Source organism: Manduca sexta, chromosome 4, assembly GCF_014839805.1.
Source record: "Manduca sexta isolate Smith_Timp_Sample1 chromosome 4, JHU_Msex_v1.0, whole genome shotgun sequence".
Classification (NCBI taxonomy): domain Eukaryota; kingdom Metazoa; phylum Arthropoda; class Insecta; order Lepidoptera; family Sphingidae; genus Manduca; species Manduca sexta.
In genome coordinates this window covers 4,799,442-4,823,399 of record NC_051118.1, presented here as the reverse complement: position 1 = coordinate 4,823,399, position 23,958 = coordinate 4,799,442, and the positions used below count along the sequence as shown (strand labels likewise).

The 23,958-nt window shown below is 36.5% G+C and overlaps 1 protein-coding gene across 5 annotated transcripts in view; it reads right to left on the bottom strand.

Annotated features, from left to right (window-relative positions):
* Nucleotides 1-23,958, bottom strand: part of LOC115442986 (anillin) — a 79,580-nt gene that overhangs the window by 38,333 nt on the left and 17,289 nt on the right. For 4 of the 5 annotated variants that reach the window (XM_030168238.2, XM_030168240.2, XM_030168239.2 and 1 more), the window contains exon 7: nucleotides 18,523-19,120. In XM_030168238.2, coding sequence (XP_030024098.2) covers nucleotides 18,523-19,120 — 598 coding nt within the window. The remainder of the gene's footprint in view (nucleotides 1-18,522; nucleotides 19,121-23,958) is intronic. The other variant, XM_030168242.2, reaches the window with a different exon arrangement.

Here is a 23,958-nt window from a genome sequence, read left to right as displayed (position 1 = left end):
GTTAATATACCGCGGCCAATTTAACAGAAAATAAAAACTAAGACAAACGTAACTAAACCTAAAAGGGAAGCCGGTAGGAATCGGGTTGTATGGACGCTTCCCCATTGATAGTACTTATATGTTGTGTCGGGTTCGCTTTATGAAAATTTCACCTTTCTCTTTTGTCAAATACAGGATGCTTTACCATGCTATGCGTGGTGTGCGATAAGGTTTAATTACAACAACAGATCGGCTTAATCGTTCCGATGGCGGTTTAACAGTCGAGGTCGGACCTTGAGACGACATCTGTTCGGGTCAAGACTTACTATCACTGCAGTGCACACGTGTGCGGGATCACGTTCATGTAGGGCTTTTCAAAGGGAAACCATTCTATAGCCTATTTACTGGATATTTAGGGTACGAAATGCCAGTAATGTTTAAATGGTGGTTAGTGAAATAAATGAATGAATCCCTCCTAGCCGAATTTCGGCCACGGTGGCCAATCTTAAAGGAGATCAGCCAGATACGTAGGATATATTATAGTGCACAAGTGTGTGCGCAATACACAGGTGCACTCTTTGTTCCATCACTCTCATAGTTCGGTGAGACGGCAATCCGACATGTACCGGAGCGAGATCAGACGCAGGACTAACGACTTTACGTACTTTCCAAGGCATGGGGGTATCACACCGCCAACTTCCTGACTTCCAACTCCGACTGAGTATTTTTTTAAGATGGAAAGACCTAGTCACAATTATTTTGGCACGACCCGGGATTCGAACCCAGGACCTCAGCGTGGCAGTCGTACTTGTACCGTATATAATTACAACTACGCCACCGAGGTAGTCAAATAAAGAAATATCGTGCAAACTGCAGATTATTTCTTAGTTAATTTCGCATCTCTTTTTATTTATTGCCACACGCACATTTTAATATCTTAAAGTTATAACCCTCGCGTGCTCTCACTCTTCATACGTATATCTCGCCTTATATCGAGGTAACGTATAAACACACCGCGACAATTAAAGGTACAAATTTCAATCTCAAGGTTTCTTTTTGAATCAACATCTCGCCCAAGCAGTTGTCCTTCGTTGGACACAAGAACTATAGCTTCATAACAGTAATTATTATGCTGGCGTCTGTTATTGGTAATTATCTCTTGCATTAACGCTTTACTTATTGCGGAGTTCCGGATCTCGGTTTGGTATGACGAATGACAGTATACAATATTATCAAAAAGGAAATCGGATTTTGCGAAAACTAAAACATCAAAGGATCCTTGTACAGTGAAATTTAAATAGATGAGTAATACTCCAATATTCGTACTTTGTTACTCACATTCAAAAATCGGGTTAAGTTTTGGGATTCGTAATCTCCTCTACAATTACATATCTATAGTGTATAAGACTAAAAAATCTGCCTCGATGGCGTAGTTGTATTACAGTACAACTGCTGTGCTGAGGTATGGGATTCGATTCCCGGGTAAGGCAATTATATTGGTGATTTTATTAATCAATATCAGCCTGGAGTCTGGAAACTGCGCCCGATATGGCGATAGGCTCGTTCACTGTTACATCATGGACCAGAATACACACGGCGAGTCGGTGTACTAGTTGCGCCTCTGCCTACCCCTTCGGGGCCAAAGGTGTGTGTCTTTTTTATACCACTCTGCTATTGCTCACAGCTCTGCTAAGTTAAACTTCATTCCTTGGATAAAATATAGCCTACAGATAGGGATCATGTATGTTCCTTTTGTAAAAGCATTTTCTGAAGCAGACCAGTGGTTTCAAAGATTATACACACTACATCCATACAAATCTTTACCACTTTATAAACATATATTAAGTGTAGTTTAAATTACATCTGATTCGTGTCTGTAGTACGCGACAATAATACTAAATAGGCCTTTAAATATGTACTTTGTACACATATTATACAAACATTTATGTAAATTTTGACTGGTCGATTGGCAAGGACGACGGATATTCACAACTTCAATACATATTTGATATTAAATAACAATTAATTAGTCAATTAATCATATTTTTCTACCACGAATATTTTATTCTGATCTAGGAGTTCCAAGTTAAATTAATTTTGAGATAGTTTCTCCGTCCTTTGTATTGTAAGCTTATGCAGTAAAATGCAATTTATCGTTGTGTTAATTGATTTTGAGTATTATTTCAATAAAGAAAATGTCGATAATTGTTTGACAGTAAAAAAATATCTGTGCTGCGCTTCACCATATATGCACCGGCCCCTAAGCTCAACGTATGTTAGAGCGCGATAGGAGTGGGTGCATAATGATTTCCATATCATAAAGGAATGATTATATTATTAATGAAAAATGCGTCTTATGCCATTGCAATTAACTATCGTATCGTTAATCTAAAGAGAGATATCAATCACCACCAAATTATGGACCGTATAATAGAGGCAACTAAGTTTCGCTCGGTAGACGAGATGGTGTCAAATTAAGGACGGTATCTTAAGATAGTCCCTTTTTAATAAATCCATATTAACATCAGCTCAATTGACTTTTTAAGTCACAATATGTGACGTACTTTAACAGATGAGTTTCGTTTATGTAGGAGCACTTAAGCGACAGCTCAAGTCTGGTTTATTAAATGGTTCTATATATCAAATGTCTACTTGAAATTTTACTCAAAAGTGTAATTGATTTATTAATACAGCTCATGACACCACTACGAAATGTTCTACTTAAGAATGCATTTTTCATAAATAAAGGAAATTGCCCAATCGTCAGGGCATTGTCTCGAAGCAATAAACTTTAACGGTGACACTTAGGTTACGAAATTCTGTTATCTTTGCAAGCGTTTTGCGAAACATTGTTATAATTTTTCAGTAAAAGCGAAACTCGATTCTGTTTCTACAGAATTTCGTGTAATATGATTTTTTGTCGAGGAATGTACTCTCATTATTTGTAGCTTAGATGTACTTAGTAATAAAATTTAAATGCCTTTGAGTAAAGGACATGGTAAAAGACAAAAAGGTGCGCAAATTTACTGGATTTCTAAAAACTCAAGAATTACATACAATAAATAATATTTTTTTAAATTTTATTTTCATCAAAAAAATATTAAAACAAAAAGTTTCGAAATTTGAAAAATATAATCAATAAAAAAAAACTTACGTAGCTATAAACGGCCAAAGCGAAAATCCACTATCAATTCGATTTTTAAATCACAAAAATCCAACGAGTGTTCACAAAAGAGGTTCGATCACGGACTCCGTGCGGCGGATCACGATTATTTTTTTTTTAATCGACATCGGCAGTACAGCCAGTTTCGCGTGCGCTCGACGTAGTGGCCGACCGAGCGAATCGTCATCTATACCACCTCTCGATACTAGCTTCCGTACGGGCCGGATTATTGGACCCTCACGACTTGTTATCGACGAGTGCAATCGCGTAACTCGTTTAGATCGGAACGCTTTGCAACGCGGCGGATGCTAATTTTGTAATCGTTTGGATGAGATGTTAAATATGTTTTATTTAATTTAAATTCTAATACTCACTTAAGTAGTACATTAATGTTTCGAAACGTTTTTTACGATATTGTTAATATTTTGTAATCTATACATATTTATAAAACAAAGTCCCCTTTACTGTCTGTCTGTACGTTGTCGATTTTCTTAAAATCTACTGACCGGAATTTTATGAAATTTGGTATGGAGATAGTTTAATACCCTGGGAACATTATACGCTATTTTCTATTCCGAAATTATATATCGGGACGTTCCCGGAAAATTCCTTCAAGCGGACGAAGCCGCGAGCAAAATCTAGTTTAAACTGAAAGTAGGTACCTAATTTTAACATTTTTACATAATCATCGCCTCTATTATTCTATTGGCACCTATAACCTTCTATGGTAAAATCATTTGCTGACTTAAACTCATGGAAACAGTATTTAATAACTTCCAAAGCCTATGGAAACTACCCACAACTATAATCAACAAATAGATTAGCATCACGACAAAAACTCGAATGCAACTAGAATAAGTGCACTTCCGAGGACCGCTCCCGTAATCTTTGTCACTTCGCCATCATTTCACGCACCGTCGAACTTTATTAGCGCAGCTTTGTGATAGGCCAGTCGTATGGCACTCTATTAATTTCGATAGAAATTCAAATTGTGTAGTACGATTAGTTACGTAATAAGATTCGTAAAAAAAAAATGGTGAGTTTAGAAATCGGTATGGCAGCGCTCTGAGGTCCTGGGTTCGAATCCCGAGTCAGGCAGTGATGTTTGGGTTTTTCTGCTCAGCATCAGCCCGGAGATTGGAATTTGTGCCCGATATGGTGATAGGCTCGCTCCCTATCACATCACGGGAAAAAACTTGGCGAAATGTGGGTGCCGTAGTTGCTGCGCCTTTGCATACCACTTTGGGGACAAATACATCGAGTTAAGTACATTTTGAATTAATTTATATCGTTTTTTGATATTTTACTAGTACTACGACTGGAGATGGAAATCCTATTGTATACAAGTGCATAGAATTGATAATTTTTTATTTATTTATACATATAACACCATAACAGTTGATACCAATGCGATGTTATACAGATTTAATCTTAACAATCGATTTCCATACATCTATGAGCCATTTCTGTGAATTCTGATAGGATACATATAATTGCATTACTTTATCTTTTAAATCCTTTCAATTTAAAGTTAAATATTACAAAATTAATAAATAATAAAAAAAAAACATTATTATTAGTAGCGTTAAACTCAGTAGCACCATTTAATTAAATAACTTCTCTATCATAGATCTCAATTTATCGGAACACGCCGATGGCACGAAAGCCTTGCAACTGCTGTCAATCGATGATAAATATCGCAATCGGCGGCTGCGCTTGAGAAACTTTGTAACAGCTGAAATAGTTACTATAAGACCTGATCATGCCGCACAGATAAGAAAAACTAGATCATATTAAAACGTAAATAACGGATAATTTCGTGCGTCATCTGCGAAAAAATTTGGCATATCGTTTAACGAACTGACACCTGTCTGACGTCATTTTTATACACGACTGAATGAGATAAATCTGTCGCTCATCCTGAGACATTAGATTTTAAGTATCACAATGATCAGTGGCAGATTTAGAGGGACGGGGGACTGGAGGGTGTCGAACCGAGTAATCGCCGGGGGCCTTGTCGTTAGAGAGACCTCACGCGATCTCCAACTGTGGACCTTTTGCTCCCGAGGAATTGCGCTGGCACTGGTAAAGGGCATAAAAAGGCCTCGCAAAGATCTACCGCCCGGAGCCTAGCATTGGTTAAGAAGACTAGTGGGTTACAGTGGGAACTTCCTCACCGAAGATAACACTGCAGCTTAGCGGCATAAAGAGACAAAACAATGCCTATACAGACTCTTGCGTGATGACCTTTTATCACATTTTAGTACATGTCAAGAAACATCTTAATTTTTTATTAACAATAAATAACCGTATATAAGCAAAAGAAATATGTCGTAAAGGAGTTCAAAACAGGCGCCGGCTTCATATAGTAGAGATCGTAAAACACAAATCAAATCGTAGTGGCAGTCGTGACCGGGGTTCAAAGACGCATCATTACACCACGAGTACATTATAAATTCATACGACAATCAGCACACGTATCTAGACTTTATTGCACGAGAAACAAGAGTCTATCCTCAGCAATGTAGAAAAAATAGGACAAAAAACTTTTAGTCTGAATTTAATGCTTCCAGTTTAAAAAATGTTATGCAGAATAATAAACCTCTTAAATTATTTTGGAGTAAAGAATGCATAAAAACTTTTTTATTGGGTTCAAGCAGGCAGTCAAGCACATACAGATTACAGAGAGCACCTGTGAACAACGCATATCTTTATGTCTATCAAAAAAAGTCGTGTGCACACACCCTTAGGTATGTACTTGGTAGTTCTAGATTATCAAATTACATTCCAAAAAACCTGAAGCGGTCTGCCTCGCGAACCGTGAAGCCTGATACCAACAACATGTCCAGGGGCCTTATTCCCTATGACAGTGTTAACTCGTAACACGGCCGTGTTACATTTTCATGAAATTAGCGTGGAATGGTATTCTGATGCCAATATCCAACGTTTTAAACGCGACGGGGTGCGTTGCGTGCTTGTTACACACTGAAAAAAAAAGGTGGCATAGAGAATAAGGTCCCTGTTGTAGACCTTTGCACCAGATGGCCTTTGACTTTTTCAATATACAAATGAATTTCTGACTAGAAATTCATTTGTATATTTTTTTATTTGTTCAATATTAAAAAAAATTATAATGCCATAACTGGTAAAACTGATGCGGCACAAACCCTTTTGCAAAGGGAACTTGTCAAGGTTTTTTCAAAACCCGTTAGCCTTGATACACCGTATGTTTTACCGCGGCTAATTTTGACCGTAAGTATGTCATATGTATAGTTTAGCACGTCCTTATTTTGAACATCTGTATATAGCTTATGGTAATTAATGTGTATTTCCTGTGGACACAAAGCTCCATGTTTGAACTATTGATTTCCTGATAAACTAAATAATTAGATACGTTAAATGTTGCTTCCATGTTTTATACGTAACAGAAATTAAAAGTACTGATGGGATGGATAAAATCAAAATTACAATTTAACAACCGATTAATCAATTATAGATATTTTAAAAGAACAAGAAAGTATCATATTCGACTTTTACTTGGATATATTATGATGTCTAACTGAGTATTAATCATTCCATTTGGAAAACTAACAATAGAATAATCTGCATACTTACACATACTATATTTGACGTCGCAAAACATTAGATGCAATGGTATCATGGAGGATGCGCGAGACCAGGCGAAGTGAAGAGTAAAAGAAGGGAGACAGATCCTAGCATTAGATCAGAATTAGACAGGTAGAAGAAGAACAATAAAGCCATGAAGAAAAAAATCATGTAAGACGCATCTATTTTTACCGGTTCCAAATTCATAAACAATTTTGAAAAATATTTTATATACGTATTTTTACTTAATACAGCAGTATAAGAAATTAGTAGACGAATAACATAACTGAACACAAAACTGACCCATTAAAGTTTCGACAATTCAGAACACGACTTACGTTACATCATTATAACTAGCGGGACAAGTCTTCGTCATTTCAGTAATGACATGTCATTTTGGCGGCGAAAAGTACGCCAAATATAGCCTGTGCAATTGTAGGTTACTGGTACATGGGAAATAGATTTTATTAAAATTATGTGTTACGTAGTTTATAATGACTGTAAGTACAACTTCACACAGTGGTGTAGCTGTAGGGTCGCATGACGGGCGAAATGCCACGAGCTCCTGGCTTAGGAGGTCACATTTGTAAGATTTTTATTGCTTTGAATGACGAGACGAGCTGCCGTTCACCTGATGGTAAGCGATATGACCGTCCATTAACAGTGGAAACACCATCCAACATCTTGAATTACAAGGTATTATTTGGTATTCCACTGCGCTCGCCGTACTGAGACATGAAATGTTAAGTATTATTATGTCCAGTAGTTACACTGGGTACAATGTCTTTAAAATTACTAAGTTTATGGTATTGGCACCTAAAAAACAAAAAGTCGCCAGAAAAAACTATATTGGTACAGAGTTTACATGTTAGGGGGTTTTCATGTTTTCTCCATTCAATTGATTTGTCAGGGTGTCTTCACGGTGTAATAACGTCACTTCCTTCACATGTTAGTATATATAAAACATACGGGAATGCAACTAAATAACTGAACATAGGAAACTTTATTTTGTATCCCTTTAAGAACCAAATCTTCGTACTTTGCTTAATCAAAATATCCTAACTACCGATGACAAAAGTTACCCAAAGCAAATCTTGGCAGGACTCCATATTAATACAATTTTTACAACTTTTTCCTTAATTTCTTCAATTCACGATAAAATTTTATTGGTTTGCGAAACTTTTACCGAAAATCGTTGCACATGTAAAAGCACACGAGTTTTGAAATTAACGTACGTGTAAAACCACTTTCTCTCATCGTCCACTTGGAAGAACAATACAGTCGCGGGTCGCGCTACCTGACATCTTGATTTCCTTACCGTTACACGAAATGCCGTCAAGCCGGTCACAATCTTAGTGGTAAACCCCTAGAATAGCGGAAGAATGCCTTAGTCTATCTAGCAAAATCATTTGGCATTTGATACTAGCTTCAGTTTGTTTTGGGGATGCCAAGAATTTTAATATTTGTGGTGCTGCTTTGGACACTGGTTTGATAGAACAAAACTTTATATTAAATATATTTTGCTTCCTAAATTTATTAAACATCACTTGATATACCCAAAATCAATTGTGTACTGACTAGGTAATGCTAACGGTTTCACCTGCATTAATATCTTCCTCAAGACAAAAAATGTAATATCAAATATGGCCAATCTTTCCGTCAAATTTCCACCAAATCCGTTAAGCGGTTTTTGCGTTGACTTCGAACATAAAAAAAACATTATATATTTTTTTCTTCATATCTTAAAATGATTTTGAAGAGCAACACCAGAGTTACTGCCCGTTCTTCTCTGGTGAGACCTACTTTCTGAACTGTTAATATTGACGGAATCTAAATAATGTATGACATTTTACAGGTTCGAATAAATTATATCATTTCTTATCATTTCATACTCACAAACTTTCGCATTCACATGAGTAAAATTACTTGGTCATTTGTCTAACTTGAATCAAATCACTAATGTCTAATTTGAATAAAAACGAGATACTTTATGGGTCACTGGCTTCTGGTCACGCGATTGCATCTTAGTATTGTTATTCTTACTTCATTCATTATTACAACAGTGTCATTGTACAATTAAGAGCTATTGTTTTCCTTTTTTCATCATTAGCACGGCAAAGTGACTACTGTCCCTGGGGTCTTCTTCTCTTGGAGTGTAAGCTCGTAACATGGCTGTGTTACATTATCTTCGTGAAATCAGCGTGGAATGATAGTCTGTATACCAATTTCGACTATCATAAACGCGACGAGGTGCGTTTCATACTTGTCAAAATAACGTGTGGTATACAAAATAAGACCCCTGGTGTTATGTGAGGTGAACACAGATAAAGTTCAGAGTGCTGTTAATATTCTCTTCCATTTGTATTAAGTCTTCATGTCTTTTATATCATTCATAGAAATAACTTCAGTTTTCATTGTTATGAATGTTATTCATTTACAGAAATTTTTGTGTCAGATATTTCCCAGAATTATTGTGTTTGATCCTGCTGCTAACAAAGTATTAAATTTCTTAGTAAATGTATTTTACATCCTTAAAGACACCGACGAACACATCTCATTAAAGCGCCCTTACCCCTTAACATTCAAAGAACAATACAATAAAAACAAACATTTTCAGACGGGGATGTTCTTGTTCTAAATTCCAGCTGTTGCCGAGGGACAGGAAGCATTATCTTCACCAAGCCTGTTTATATTTTCAGATATGAAAACTAAAACATTAGACTAAGAATTTGGTTATAATGCGTAAAGATTTGGAGTTACAAAATATTACGAGTAATATCCCAATGAGTTTCATCATTAAAAAAGCAGTCTCAATTCTTCAACCGTCATTAACACCATATATTGTGTGATTAAGCTCTAAAGATCATGCTCTTCAAAAATATATAATATGCGGAGGAGAATTGCGGTAAAATACTTTTCTATTTATCTATATATTATTGGGGATCACAGACTTGCGGATATCGAACACGCGGCCTCCTGTCCCGCAACCTGTCAATAACTCGCATCACTAAGAAAACAGTTATACCCATGATTCATTATATTTCCACAATAGGGAAAAACCCTACGTATTTTGTAATTTACAATTCTAAAACCACAATCCACTATCCTGTTGTAGACAGGTTTCTCGTATGTCAAGTGAGGGTGGGTAAGCACCACTATTTTGTCAGTTATTGAGTCCATTTCTGCCATCAAGCAAAATTGGGGAAGCTCTATTGTATTTTAGTAAAGACATACTTGCATCTAAAAATTCATAAACATAGACGTAATGTCATAATTTGCATCAATCTTCTGGATAGTATTACTATTTATTATATTTATGTTCCACACCAACTCTGTGTCCGTCATTGAAAATCAGCGCGGCAGTGTCAGTCAGGATGGCACTACAACAAGCAAATGCACGCCCATGCACGTTGGGACATTTGTTAAGGCCCTAAGTACACAGTTAAGTGTGTATGCCTCTCGGTTTCCAAATCCACATTGAGGTCTATAAGGGCTCGCGAACATCTCCCTTCCTTCTCTCATCCGCCCATCCCAATATAGTTCCTTCTCCTCCCCCCATACTTCCTTCCCAGCTATCCCTTCCCTATTCCCCTAGGTACTGCCATGGTTGCTTAGCCAGGGGATCGCCTGTAGGTACACCGTTCGCAGGGTACCCCCGGTGAGAATTACGATGGCTCCCCGAAAAAAAAACTAAAGATAAGGAAATTGACATCATCTAGAAATGTCAACCCTGTTTTATCTTCAAACACTTCGACGTAAATATTGCGGTAACTTTGACCGACGTCCTAATAACGACCGCAACTCGCGAACACATGACACTTGACACTATACAAGGAAAATAAACCGACCTGATTACGTACAAGTGATTTTAATTTCACGTGTATCCTTCCTCGTGGTACCGTGTTAAGGTTTCTACTCGAGACTTGTTTGCCTCAATCAGTGAAATCAGCTAATTTGGCAAGTACAAAAATGCTTCGTGTAAAAACTTTGCAATTTAAGATAAGCGTATTTGCATATGCTTGTGCTTTGTTGTTCATCGTTATCATTTATGTTTGGTTTATTTTTTTAAGACATTACATTATTTTGTGGACAAGACTTCTTAAGGTTAGGCGTAATAAAGAGATCAGTTACCTATCTACCTCTTTGGATCCTTAAAAACCTTTATACAACTTATTAAGAACTTCTCCCACTGCCAACCGTATTTTCTGATTCTAATAAAGAAACAAAACAGCAAATACTTAGGGCCATTAACTAAACCGTGTTATAAATAAATCAACCGAGTGACACACAAACTGACAAAATTGCGTTAACAAACCAAACAGTACTTTTGGCGAACCGTTAATATTTATGGAAGGATGTGCAAAATGAATACGTAAATATATTCATGCTAATTTAACAACGGATTTTAAGTTGTCCAGTGTTTTGAGTTTTTGTGAGTCATTGGTCTTGGCACGGGAGTATGGTGGCGGAATACAATACTTGAACTTTTGATTTCGAAAACCGACTTAAAATAAATTACGTTAAAGTTGTAATTTAGTTCGCTTTCACAATGCTAAGTGCTAAAGTAAGTGCAGATTTTTTTGCCGTCACATAGCCTAAGAATACCGGAGAAATCGTGAACCATTTTATTTATTTGCGTATTTTTCAACCAGCTTCCTTTCCAATGCAAAGCGAAAACAAATATTCATTACTATAGCCCAGGTAATAACGTTCAAAATATGTATAATTAGTCACCCTCTGACGCACCGCTGTTTACGACAGGTTGCATCATATTTAAAAAGGAAACCTTTGTCCCTGAGGGTACTGACAGCGATGGGTTTTCCATTATACATTTCTGGTTATCTGATAAACAATGATTTCCTGATAAATAGCAGCCTGTTTCTTCGTTAATTATAAAACAGCTGTGATAGTAAGCTCGTAGGTTTCTCGTATGCGTGGCGTCGTGTGCACTTCCCAACCGCAGTCTATTTCGACCGTCTAGCAGCAGTTTCTATGAACTGTTGTGTTCCAGAAGGACATTGTAGCCTATGCTAGGCAATTTACTGGGCATTATGGAACCTAAAAACTTATGTCTCAGGGGACGAACAGTGGAGTGCCGCGCAGTACTTTGTAATTCAAAGTTATGTATGGTGTTGCTTTTGTTTATGAGCGGCCGTACCGCTTATCATCAGACGTGCGGCATGCTCGTCTCGTCACTCAAATGTAATAAAGTAAAAGCCAATAAATGCCATAAGTCAAACGTCGCTGAAGTCAGAGCCATATTAGTTGACATACTAAACGTTATAATTAATGCAAAAGTAACAGTAACTGACGTGTTACTGTGTATAAAAAAACTAACAGTTCCTATTTTACTTTTGATCCTTTTTTGCTTGTAATGTAAATGATTCTGATTCTAAATTCGACCTAATTGCGTCATAATTACAATACGACCCGAATTTCGGTGACCTTTTTGAATAACAATACTTAGACGCTATATCTAACTGATAGCCCATAGCTAAGTAACTGGAATGATTATCAAGTTTTGTCTATAGTAAAATTTAAAGGTGAACTTCGAAATGTGCAAGTATAGTGAAAAATATTTGCATATGCGATTTCGAAAAGGGCACATGTCTCAAAATGTCAAGGAAATAGAAAAAACTTCTTATTTTCTAAAAGTGTAATTTTTTTTAAATTTATTATTTGGTTATGTTATTATTATTTGGTAATTTATTATATGGGTTCAATTAGTAATAAAAATACAAAATTTTTGGTTTTATTTTTTATTATATAAATATTTATAGATATTTTATATTTATTGAGATTTGCCCTTTTTGAAATTGCATATTCATTTGTTTTAAACAGAAAAAAGCGCGAAAGCAGAATTCGTATAGTGATGTGCCAAATTAAACCGGATTATTAAAGCCGCATTATGGTACCATCTAAGTCCAGCTGCCTTTTAAAAATAAATATTTACTTAAATCTTGTCTCTCCCATTCTAAAATCTGATTAAAGATCCCTCACAGATGACTTAATTTTCTCCGCCTACATATAATAAGATTGTTTGCTATATAAGTATTTAGCTTCTACAACTGCGCAAAACAATTACCTGGGCAATTTATTATTCGTGTTGCTTCTACTGTATTGTTAACGATTGTCTTGTAATTGTTTATAATCATGATATGTATAAAGTAATTTGATTATACGCGATTTGTCGTACTAGAGTAATGTAGATTTGAAATATTTGTGTTAAATATTACTTTCATTATTTTTTTATGATTTAGCAGTAATGTACAAGCGAATTTAGAAAATATGGACCTTCGGAATTCTAACGGACTAACTTTAAATTCAGAAATTAAAGAAAACCAGAAATCTATTCAGAAAGTTTAATTCAAATGTTTATTTTAAATTATCAGAAAAATCAATTCTGTTCGCGCCATTCATCATGTGTAGAAAATCGAGTTTCGTAAGTACTTTCGCGCATATAACTCTTCGAGAATAAAGCTGTGAACCTATGTATTACAATTTACATAACATATTATAGATGCATTACCACCAGGGCCCTTATTCTGTATGATAGTGTAAACGCGTAACGCGGCCGTGTCATGTTATCTCCGAGAAATGTGCGTAGAATGGTATTCTGTAAGTCAAATTTCTATAGTCCTAAACATGACGCGTTGTGTTACGTGCTTGTTACGCACTGTTGTAAAAACGTGCGGGATAGAGAATAAGGCCCCTGGCCTTTTACTTTCTCGTTATTTTCGGTAGTAACCTTCGAAGTAGACTCCATATTACTAAAGCTGGCACACACTACACATATCTAATCCTACCATCTAATCAGCCCGTATACACCCACGGACGGCGTGTCGTATACGCCCACTTACATGCATCGAAAATATTTTGGATTTCATTTTTATAAAGCCTAATTGACAAGTCAAATGATTATTGTAATCTCTTCATTGAGTAAATCTTTAACTCCATAGCATTTTAGGTCTATTTTTAACTTGCCCTTTTCTCACACCGGTGTGGGATCGACGAAATACTTTTTTTAGAATGTTGCAGTAAGATTTGGCTTAGTTTTTATGACCAGGAAAGTGGCCCCTCTGCACGTGATGGTAAGTTGATTAGGGCTAAATAGTCAACGAGATATATCACGCCTCGCCAGTCGATTTACATCCTTTAGTCCCCGCCAAATCACATCAAATAAACCTACACAAAATGTAACGCGGGCTTGAAGTCAAACTTATAACCACCCATTTCCCATCCCGTATATACGACCACTAACCCAAAGCGATCATGCCAAGTCTAACCTAATGTATACTTAGTAGCATTAAACGTTTTTATTCCTATATGAAGTAAGTACAGTGTTACCTATTGGTATAATTATAGAATTTAAGAAGGTAGAATAAGGTAAAGGTGACGAGCGAAGTTTCAATCTTATTAATATTATAAATTGTGAAAGTATGTGAAAATGCTTGAATGTTTGTTAGAAGTAAACGCAAAACAAAACTGAACGGATTTGGATGAAATTTGGCTGTCGGATAGAACATGCTCTGGTTTAACACATAGTTTATTTTTTATATAGCTAATTTGCTCCCGTGGGAAACGCTGGATTTTATTAAATTAATGAAGTTTGAGACGTACTGCGTTTTACGGATTTTTGTAGCGGGAAAACCTTTTAACGTGGGCAAAGCCGCGAGCAAAACTTAGTACATTATAATTACTATTATTGATGAAGAACACGTTTTCCTCGTGTACTTGGCATTTACAATATTTTACATAACAAAGTTGTTATTGTACATAGCTAATTAGACTTGTGATTCAAAGTCGAATATAACTTAAAATCATTTAACTTATTTATTATGTAGGTATTTAATGTTTAATATCTGAATTATACAGGGTCATTTTGACATTGCGTTACTGAATGAAACCACATACTTATCTACTTGGAAATAACACTTTACAATAAGTTACTTGAGCCGTAGAGGTAAAATAAAAAAGTGTGTTTTGAACAAAATAAATATTATTAAAATGTAATATTAATTTATGCCCGCTAAGGCCACTACTACTACTCGAAGAGAATTCGTCGCAGCGGCAACATCATACTTACAGTCAGAAATACACACACGCACACGCGATATTCGTAATAAACTAAAAAATGATCAATAAATCAGAAACTAAAACTAGGTTTTTTGTTGAAAATATTCGATATTAATGGATGATTTTTGGCACAATGTCAGCAAAGATGAAGACGAGTATGTGGTTTCATTTAGTAACTCAGTGTCAAAATAACCTTGTATTACAATAGACATACACCATCTCAGGTGGTGGATCTCTTGCATGCTTATATCTAACAATACTCGGCATAGCTTTGTCTATTTCTACCACCAAGTATGGTATACTGTAGTAACGTAACCAGTGTATCTGGTGTACATCATGAGGCAAACAGCATACAATATCTCAGAATAATAAACGCAATGCGACGCCATTCATTGCTTTGTGATTGAAAGTTGTTGCTCTTAAGTGATGACTATCAGGCGAGCGATTAGCTCGTCTCGTCATTTAGTTCTAAAAAAGAATAATTACCCAAAAAAGCTTACCTGTCTATTGCTAATAATACCTTGTTATAATCAATCACATAACATTTAATGGTCTAGAATATTGCAGCAAAAAACTTCACAAAAACTAATAGCTATCATTTTTGCTGTTCGAATCTAGCTCCGTGATTATATTATTGTTATCTGTTTAGAATAAAAAAAGTGGAGGTGATCGAGTGTCTGTATTTGTAAAAAGGTTTTTAACACGTTTTATTTCTTTATGTTTATCAAATATTTACCGTATATAAATTCTAACATGGAAATATTGATTAAAATCTGTTTAAACCTCAACAAGCCTTTGAATTTCGGTAGAAGGGGTAATTGTCATGAAAGAGAAAAGAGGCGCAATACACGCACATGACGTCATCGGGTATTACGATGCGTGTGAAAGAATGAGATGGAGCGATATCCCTCTAACTTAAACTCTGGACTTACTACGGTTCATAATTATGTTTCCCTAATAGCTGTACTCTGAACTGTCCACTAGTTCCTTATGGTTCACTTTATCCTGTAGACTTTAAAACAATTGGAAAACTGAACAAAAGCTAGTATCGAGAGTATAATACTCGTATACTGCCTTGGGGCCCAGGAAACCCAGATAAATATTTGCTGATCACACATTTCATTCCGATGCGGGTATCCTTCATCACTGTTTAAAAATTAAATAGAATGATTTGTTTTACATATTGCCACATGCCTGGTAATATTTCAGAAGCTTTTCCAAATTCCCATGCCCTTCAAAGGAACCCTTAATATTGAAAGATATCTAGACGCGTGACGTCTCACTTTAGCTGAACAAGCTCAGTATTTAGCCAATAAGTATTGGCATAAAGTTGAAATTCCTCTGAATACAAGAATTGTGAATAGACGCCGTGGCCCCTTGACAATGTAGCGGAATGCTCGTATCGCAATAGAACCGGTATTGCAGACGTTTGAATAGGCATTGTCTAGGAGAGATGGCGAGATTTTTTTATGTGGGTGCAAATTGTAGTAGCTGTTTTGTTCGACTTGGTATAGCCCTACAGTAGCAGTGTACATGGTCATAATTGAGAGGTCTTGAGTTATATTTATAGGACAGTCAAAGCTTCTCGAGTGCTTGAGCACGATTTATCTGGAATATTGGAGTTAATTTTTATCACCTAGAGACATAGGGGGGGCAGGTTCCCAATCCACCTCCGTAAAAAATTGTTTTCGGAATAAAGATCTTGCTGCATATTTTCCCGGAATAAAAAGTAACTTTTGTGCCATTCCAGACTGCAAACTCTCATTGTGCCAAATATAATTCACATCTATTCAGCCGTCCTAGCGCAATTGGAGTAGCAAACATCCAAACGTTCGCATTATTATTAGTATACATTGTTTCTGAACATGATTGAGTTTTGCGCCAACTCTTCATTGGCGTCGATTAGGCAGTAAAAAAAATATTGTTTGTTAAAACGATCAAAATTAAACAGCTATTGGGATATAAATATCATCCTATGTTAATAAAATGTTCTTTAATGACATGCCAAGCTTAATCACCCGGTATCTCATCTCCGGCAATCGAGTGAAAGTTATCACTTGTCATTTACGAAATTAACGGATAATGATTTTAGGTCGTGAGAAAATGTTGGTACCTTATGTAATATTATGCTTACAAAATAATAGACGACACTGCATGGTTTTCTATCTACGCCTGTTCCAGAAGAATTCTGAATTCAAATTTGTTTACAAACAACCCGTTGCCTAGCAACCACTGACGTGCACGTATCACAAACATTTTTATATTAAAACCAATGTGTTTTATGTACCTAGTCAAAATAGGTTAATTGACAAACAAGTTATATGTACTTACATATATTATGAAAAACCTGTTATCCTAAACGTAATTAAGGTCGCCAAAATCAAATGACAAATGAAGATCGATATTACTAAGTATATTATATTGGGTTTTTTCTTGTCAGATATAACGTACCTAATTCAATTTATTAATCCGCTATAAAGTTCTTTTTAATTGTAATCATTTTAATTTATTAATACATTAACTGTAAAAAATACTAAATTACAATCACGGTCTTAAAGAAAGTATAAGATATCCCCAAAAACATGTACTATATTCCACCCTACTAGTTATATTACATTTTTCAATGCCTATTCTAGTTCGTATCGATATGCCACTATGCCGGGGCGTTAAAATCAACAATACCCGAGGATTCGTATTTCGCTTACCAAACTAAACAAAAGAAGATCATGTTACAATCGAATAACCTATAAATGACACGTTTTGTTTACTTATACGACTTAATACATTTTAAGCGTACATTAAGTAACATTATAAATTCATGAAACCATATAATACAACTATAATTCTTATGTAACTTCTTCTTCTTTAAAAAAAAATGGCTACAGTTGCTAATGTAACTTGTAAAAAATATTTGACTAATAGAAATCTATATCTACTATGCTATTTCCTTATCCTGCACCAATGTGGGTCAAAAACGATCTTTTTAAACATGTTCCAGAAAGATTTTGACTTATTTTTTAAGAACAGCCTGCCAGGCATTAACCCCTGTCGTACAGTATAATGAGTCAAAATAAGTGTACGACATATAATTGGATATTAGTTTATTTCGTCACTACAATTATGCCGGATTTCGTAATTATTTCATCTTTGCTAAAAGGACTCGATGTACGTGGTCCGATATAAGGAAAAATATTTTATTAAAATTTACTGAGAATCGGCTTATTCACACCAATACAACAAAAACACAATGAAGAAAATTATATAAAATTGGTCACACGTTATAAACTAACTACATTGTTATTCTATTGAAATTGTTACGATTAACGAATGATGTAACGAGTGATGAAATTCAAAAACTGTTAAGTAATATTATGCAAAAATAAATGGCTGTACTGAGAAAAAAAATCAAAACAAGTGTATGTAGTTGTTTACTTTTGTATTCTAGAGGGGATCCCGTCAGAAATTACGAGAAACTTCGGTCCCACAGCACCGAAACACGAGGTTGTTTGCACATCGGACCTGTTTAGGGTATGTTACCTCATGTTTCTGACTGAAATACGCGAAACGGAAGTCAATAAAAATATTACATAATTTAGTAATTTTTTTAAGTTTTTTTGCTGCATTAAAAACTAATATGTTATTTCTAATCAACACAATACCTCATTGTTGGCAAACGTAAGTAATAAAATGCCACTCACCTTTGTTGTCGCCGTGCAGTGTTTTCACGGAGGGTGCCAGTCCGAAGGGCGCCTTGGGCACGATCGCTGCACCTTTATTTTTCTCAAACAGCGCTTTACGCTCGCGCAGCGACATCTCGGCGGGGTCCTTCTCCTTTGTTTTAGGGCTACCCGCCTCGAACATCGCCGCTTTCGACAACACAGAACTGCGATCCACATTCCCGTTCAACTTGGGCGCGAACTTTTTCACCATAGGCGAGCTCTTGTCCTGAACCGGCGGGTCATCGGCCGATTTCGGCTTTGTTTGTACACAATCATTGTCATTCTCCTCCTTCTGTACGTCATTGTTCTCTTTGTCCTTTTCACTTTCACACTCGTCGTCGGCGTAAACCTTGCTGGGCGGTGTCGGCGCCCGGTATTTTTTTATCGATGGTTTTTTAGCAATCGGCGGATGAGCCGGCGTCGCCACCATAGCGGCCATGTTGGGGGCTGAATCGTCACTGGGGGTAGTCGATGCGCGCTTCGGCTCCTGTCGGACGGGATCGGCGTGTGCCGTCGATGCGAAGTCGTACACGAGCCGCGATTGGCTCGCGGAGACGCGCCGGAACCCCTCGCCTTCCTACGATTGGGCGACGACGCCGAAATGTGCGGGGTGAACACGTGCGTGCATTTCCGAGTGCCGTTGCACTTTTACGCGGTGCGTTTACGAACACCGAGCGATATTGGGTTAGCCGAGTGGTCAGAGGGTTAGCGATGTTGCATCATGTCGGTCGCGCAGTGGGTAATGAGATCGTGTAATTAGCGGTTTGGAGTTGAATGAACGTGTGACGTTCCGTTATGCGTTTGTTGTGCGGGCGCGCGTGAGTCGCGGCTGGCGTCTTGTGTACAACTGGCGGGCCCGGCGGCTGGAGCCTGCAGCACCCAGCAGGGCCGGCCCACACATGCGGCCAGCTGATAATTATTTTGACGCGTAAAGTGTGCGGCGCGGCGGCGCGCGTGTTACGTATGTTTGCGTCATTGTTGTCAATAATTGAGGAAGCGGTGTATTATAATATCATTTGACACATATGTCGTGTTGCTAATGATAATTGCAGTCGATTTGCTTATAGATTACATATCAATAACTTTGTAAAAATACACGTTGATTAATCCAAAGTAACATCCCTATAGATCGCTTCGATGCAAAATAAAAAAAAATATATCTAGCTCACCAGTCTTGGACAATAATCGACTAAATTACTTGTGTAACCCTGCTCAGTAAATAATTATCAAACATTTACACATTCATGTGTGGCCCATAAATCCGAAGCCAATTAATTACACCACGAGTCCCACTGACCCGGATGCCCTTTATTTTGACTCGCTCACGTCGCTCGAGAATCGAGATACAACGGCCCCAAAACCACATGTTGGACTTTCGCTATCATTTTAGCTATACTACCTACATATCTGCTTATAATATTTATTTAATGTTACTGTACTTAACTAATGTGGATGAATGCGTAAATCCTCAAGTATTAAAGCGCGTTCCCAGCAGTGGGGTCGTATAATACTGGTATTGTTTTTAGATATCTACATAATATCGTATCAAAGGTTTCCCGATTAGATATTTTGGTATTTCATGGAAATCTGTCGTGTTATTTATGCGTAATTAGGGAAGCCTGACTATAAAATCAATGTTTATAAAAACAGTCTTGAGCTATGTGTTTCCTAAGTGTGTTAAGTAATACTAATCATGTGTGTATGGCTATAGAATACCTACAGCTACCCCTTTAAGCACTGTAAAAGTAAATATAACAGCTAAAAAAAGATGCATAAAAATGCCAAAACAAAAACGTCGCTGAAGTAAAAGCCTTTAAAGATATCAAAATAAAAACGCCGCTGAAGTAAAATGAATAGTAGCTGCCACAACATAATCATCATCATTTTAAAAAGTAACAGTATATCTGACTGTTCCTGTCAATGGAGAAACTGTCTGTTAGCCCGGTGGTTCTAAACACCATACAATAGGTTAAAGCGAATATAGAAATAAAATTTGTTTCCGAATTGTATCGCAGATTTTACATTTTAACTTTCTCCCAACGTTTCAAACACTTGCCAGCCCTCATGGTCACGGGGCAGATTGAAGTGTAGGTCCTTTGAAACGACAGCCGTTCGTAGTTTTACTTCCATTTCTGACGCGTGAACATAAGCAATTGTTAGTATTTCCATATCTAGCAGTCTCGTAAACACAACCAATCATTAGGTTAGGGCGAAGTTACGGGAAATTCACTCGATGACTGACCACGCTCGTCACATTAGCGATGAACGGTGAAGTTCATGGATCGATTCCCAAATCGGTCGATACAAGTCGGTCAGTTTGAAAACAGTTTGCATCGGATTGGGTTACTATATGGTTGACATCGTAAATTAGATCAAAAGCCTTTTCTGATTATTATAACATTAAAATAATTAAATTCTTCGTGTAAGACAGTTAAAGTTAATTTTGCGGGTATAAGTCGACATCGTAAATGAGATCATAAGTCTTTGCCGATTGTTATCATAATATTAAAATAATTACATTTTTCGTCTAGCATTAAAATAAATCTTGCAAGTATACCTTTTTGGTCTAGAGGAATAATATTATACAATAGGATTAAGGATGAAACGCAGGAACATCCAAAACGATAAAAAATAAAAGGTAAAGTTGCTAATCGTCTGTATTACAAATCGCATTTCAAAATTGTTCATGTGTTCAAAAAGCACAGGTCTATTTATAATACAATATTTTATGCGAATTTTGTACAAAAGGCTATGACTGCTTAACGAGACATTTAAGTATATTCAATCTGATGTTATCATTCTTGGTATTTCAAAATTCACAACACACGCTATCTTATCAGTAGCAATATTTACAGAGTCTAAGATGATATACCCTTGCTTACGGGAAGAGGCTAAACGGCCCATACCAATATGTAAATTAAAAATATGAATTTACTAGAAACTATAGACATTTATGACCCAACCAGGAAAATAAAAAACTTCGCCACGTTGTGCTGAAATATGGAACTTATTTCTTATTAACATCGTTAACTTTAAAACACAATATCTAAAATGGCTACTCCAAAGCAGGCTTTTTATTTTTCTGGTCTTCTATACGCAGTTTCAAATAAGGGCTCTTCGAAAACGTCCTTCTAAATTGATTGGTGTCCATTAACCAATTTCGTCTACTTAAGTTTGGTGCCCTGTCGAAATTATGATAGACATACCCCATACTTTAAATGCCAATGACTTCTTACTTGAAAAGGATTCCGGCAGGAGTGGCATGCTTATCTTATCTTAAATCCCCCAAATCTATTCTATTTGGAATGGCAACAATGAAATTTCTTAATAACCATAATGATCAAAACAGTTTTTTATGAGTTAAAAGAGAGTTAGGCTGGCTTGCACAACCACTCACTACATATAACGCTAAATATATTTTAATCATAGTTCCATCTTCGTCAACTCTTAATGAATGACAATGACAGCACGAAATAAACATGTTTAATAAGTCGTTGTGCAAGCCAACCTTAGTTTCTAATAATATAAGCAAAGAAACTAAAAAAAAAAATGTAACAAAACTATATTCAGACCAGGTTTTGAAATTTAAACTGACATCAGCAATTCAAGCTCTTTAAAACCTTAGTCGTTAATTTTTTTTTCGCGTGGAACCTCGTTTTATCCCTACTATCACTTGGGGGATGAGTAGACGGTTATATTTGTTTCACCGGTCTTACAGTCCAATGTCGACATTCAGGAACCTTATTCCACAGGATACTTTGTAAGGTCGATGAAATATGATTTTAAATACTGCAATAAATCCGTTTGTATTATCGGTCACATCATTGACGTCATATTTCTTATAGAATTAATCAAGATTAAATCGCCTCGTTACTCGACTATCTCGGTGGCATAGTATTGCGTGAGCAGTGCGATCACCGCTCTGAGACCCCTGGTTCGAATCTCGAGTCGGGGAATGATATTGAGTTTTTCTGCTCAATATCAGCCCAGAGTCTGAAATGTGTGCCCGATATGGCGATAAGCTCGCCCCTATTACGTCATCGAGCGGAACATACACGGCAAAAGTGGGTACTATTGTTACAGCACTGCCTACCCCTGTGTAAAAACAACCCCCGATCCCTTTGGGGGATGAATTACGCATAAAATAGCGGAACCTCGCACCCCCACCCAATGAATAACGAAATCAATTTTAACCTAAGTTAATTTGTGAAAACAAAACTACTTTGACAATCATAAGTGAAAAAAATCCTCATTCCCTTCCTATAAGGGTGGACAACACAAACAAAATTCCTAGCATTGAACGTTTATTAGCGGTAGTAATCATTACTATTTTAGTTAGTTAACCAACGGACTCGCTTTCTCACTAACCTTTGAGGAGAAAGAGGCTCTAATGCCATTATACAAACCAATATTACAAGAGGAAGACACCACAGAAACTCATCACCTCTTTTTATTATAAAGCCCAGTATAGGCGTAGCATAGATAAACTTATTATGCATTTCATGCCTAATACCACTAAATCCCATCAGAGTTCGACGCACCCACACAAAGAAACACCGGAGAAAAAGCGTCAAGTCCCTCGTCCACCGGTAAATGATGCGCAAAAACTGAAGTTCAACAAACTATTACCCGGCCGGAATCGAAGGGTGCGCTCGCTCGGATGTCGAGGTAGGTGTAGTGTTTGTATTCAACTTGACAGGGTTATAATGTAGAAATATGTGGAGTAACAATAATGTAATTAGAGTTATTTTGTTATTTTTTTATAATTATAATTTGAGCAAGCCGCTCGCCTGATAGTACGCGCCATGATCGCTCGTTACCAATATTAACACCATCACATAATATGAATTACAAAGTATTAAGATATTATGCGAGTTAACATTTTTTTTTACAGTGTAAATATGTGCGTCAAATATTGGACTTTATAGCTTAAAGTTGTATAAATACGATGCACAGTAGCAGGTTTCACACCGAGGTCGTTTACAGTCGGTTACTCGCCGCGCTAAAATTTGTATATTGTAGCAAATATGACGAAGATCTCGCTCCTATTAGATCATGTGAGAGATGCGCATTAAACGAAGTTGGGGGCATACTATTAACCTAGTAATACTGCAGGCGCCTGTCTACGCCTTCGGGGGTAGAGGTGTGAACTTTTATCAACACACAATGTTAATAGTTCATCCGTGTAAAAAAAATACAGTTACCACATGCATGTAAGGGCATCACTTGAAAACAACACCATCGCCTTAACTGATTACTTTTTGTTGTCCTATCAGGACAAGATTTGTATAAAATAATAATTTTGAAAAATCAAGTGGAAAAGGATTTTTTTGCATGAAATATTTTTTTTACACGTTATTTCCGAATCACATATCTCATTACAATGAAATTGTTTTGTGAGAGTTTAATTATTAG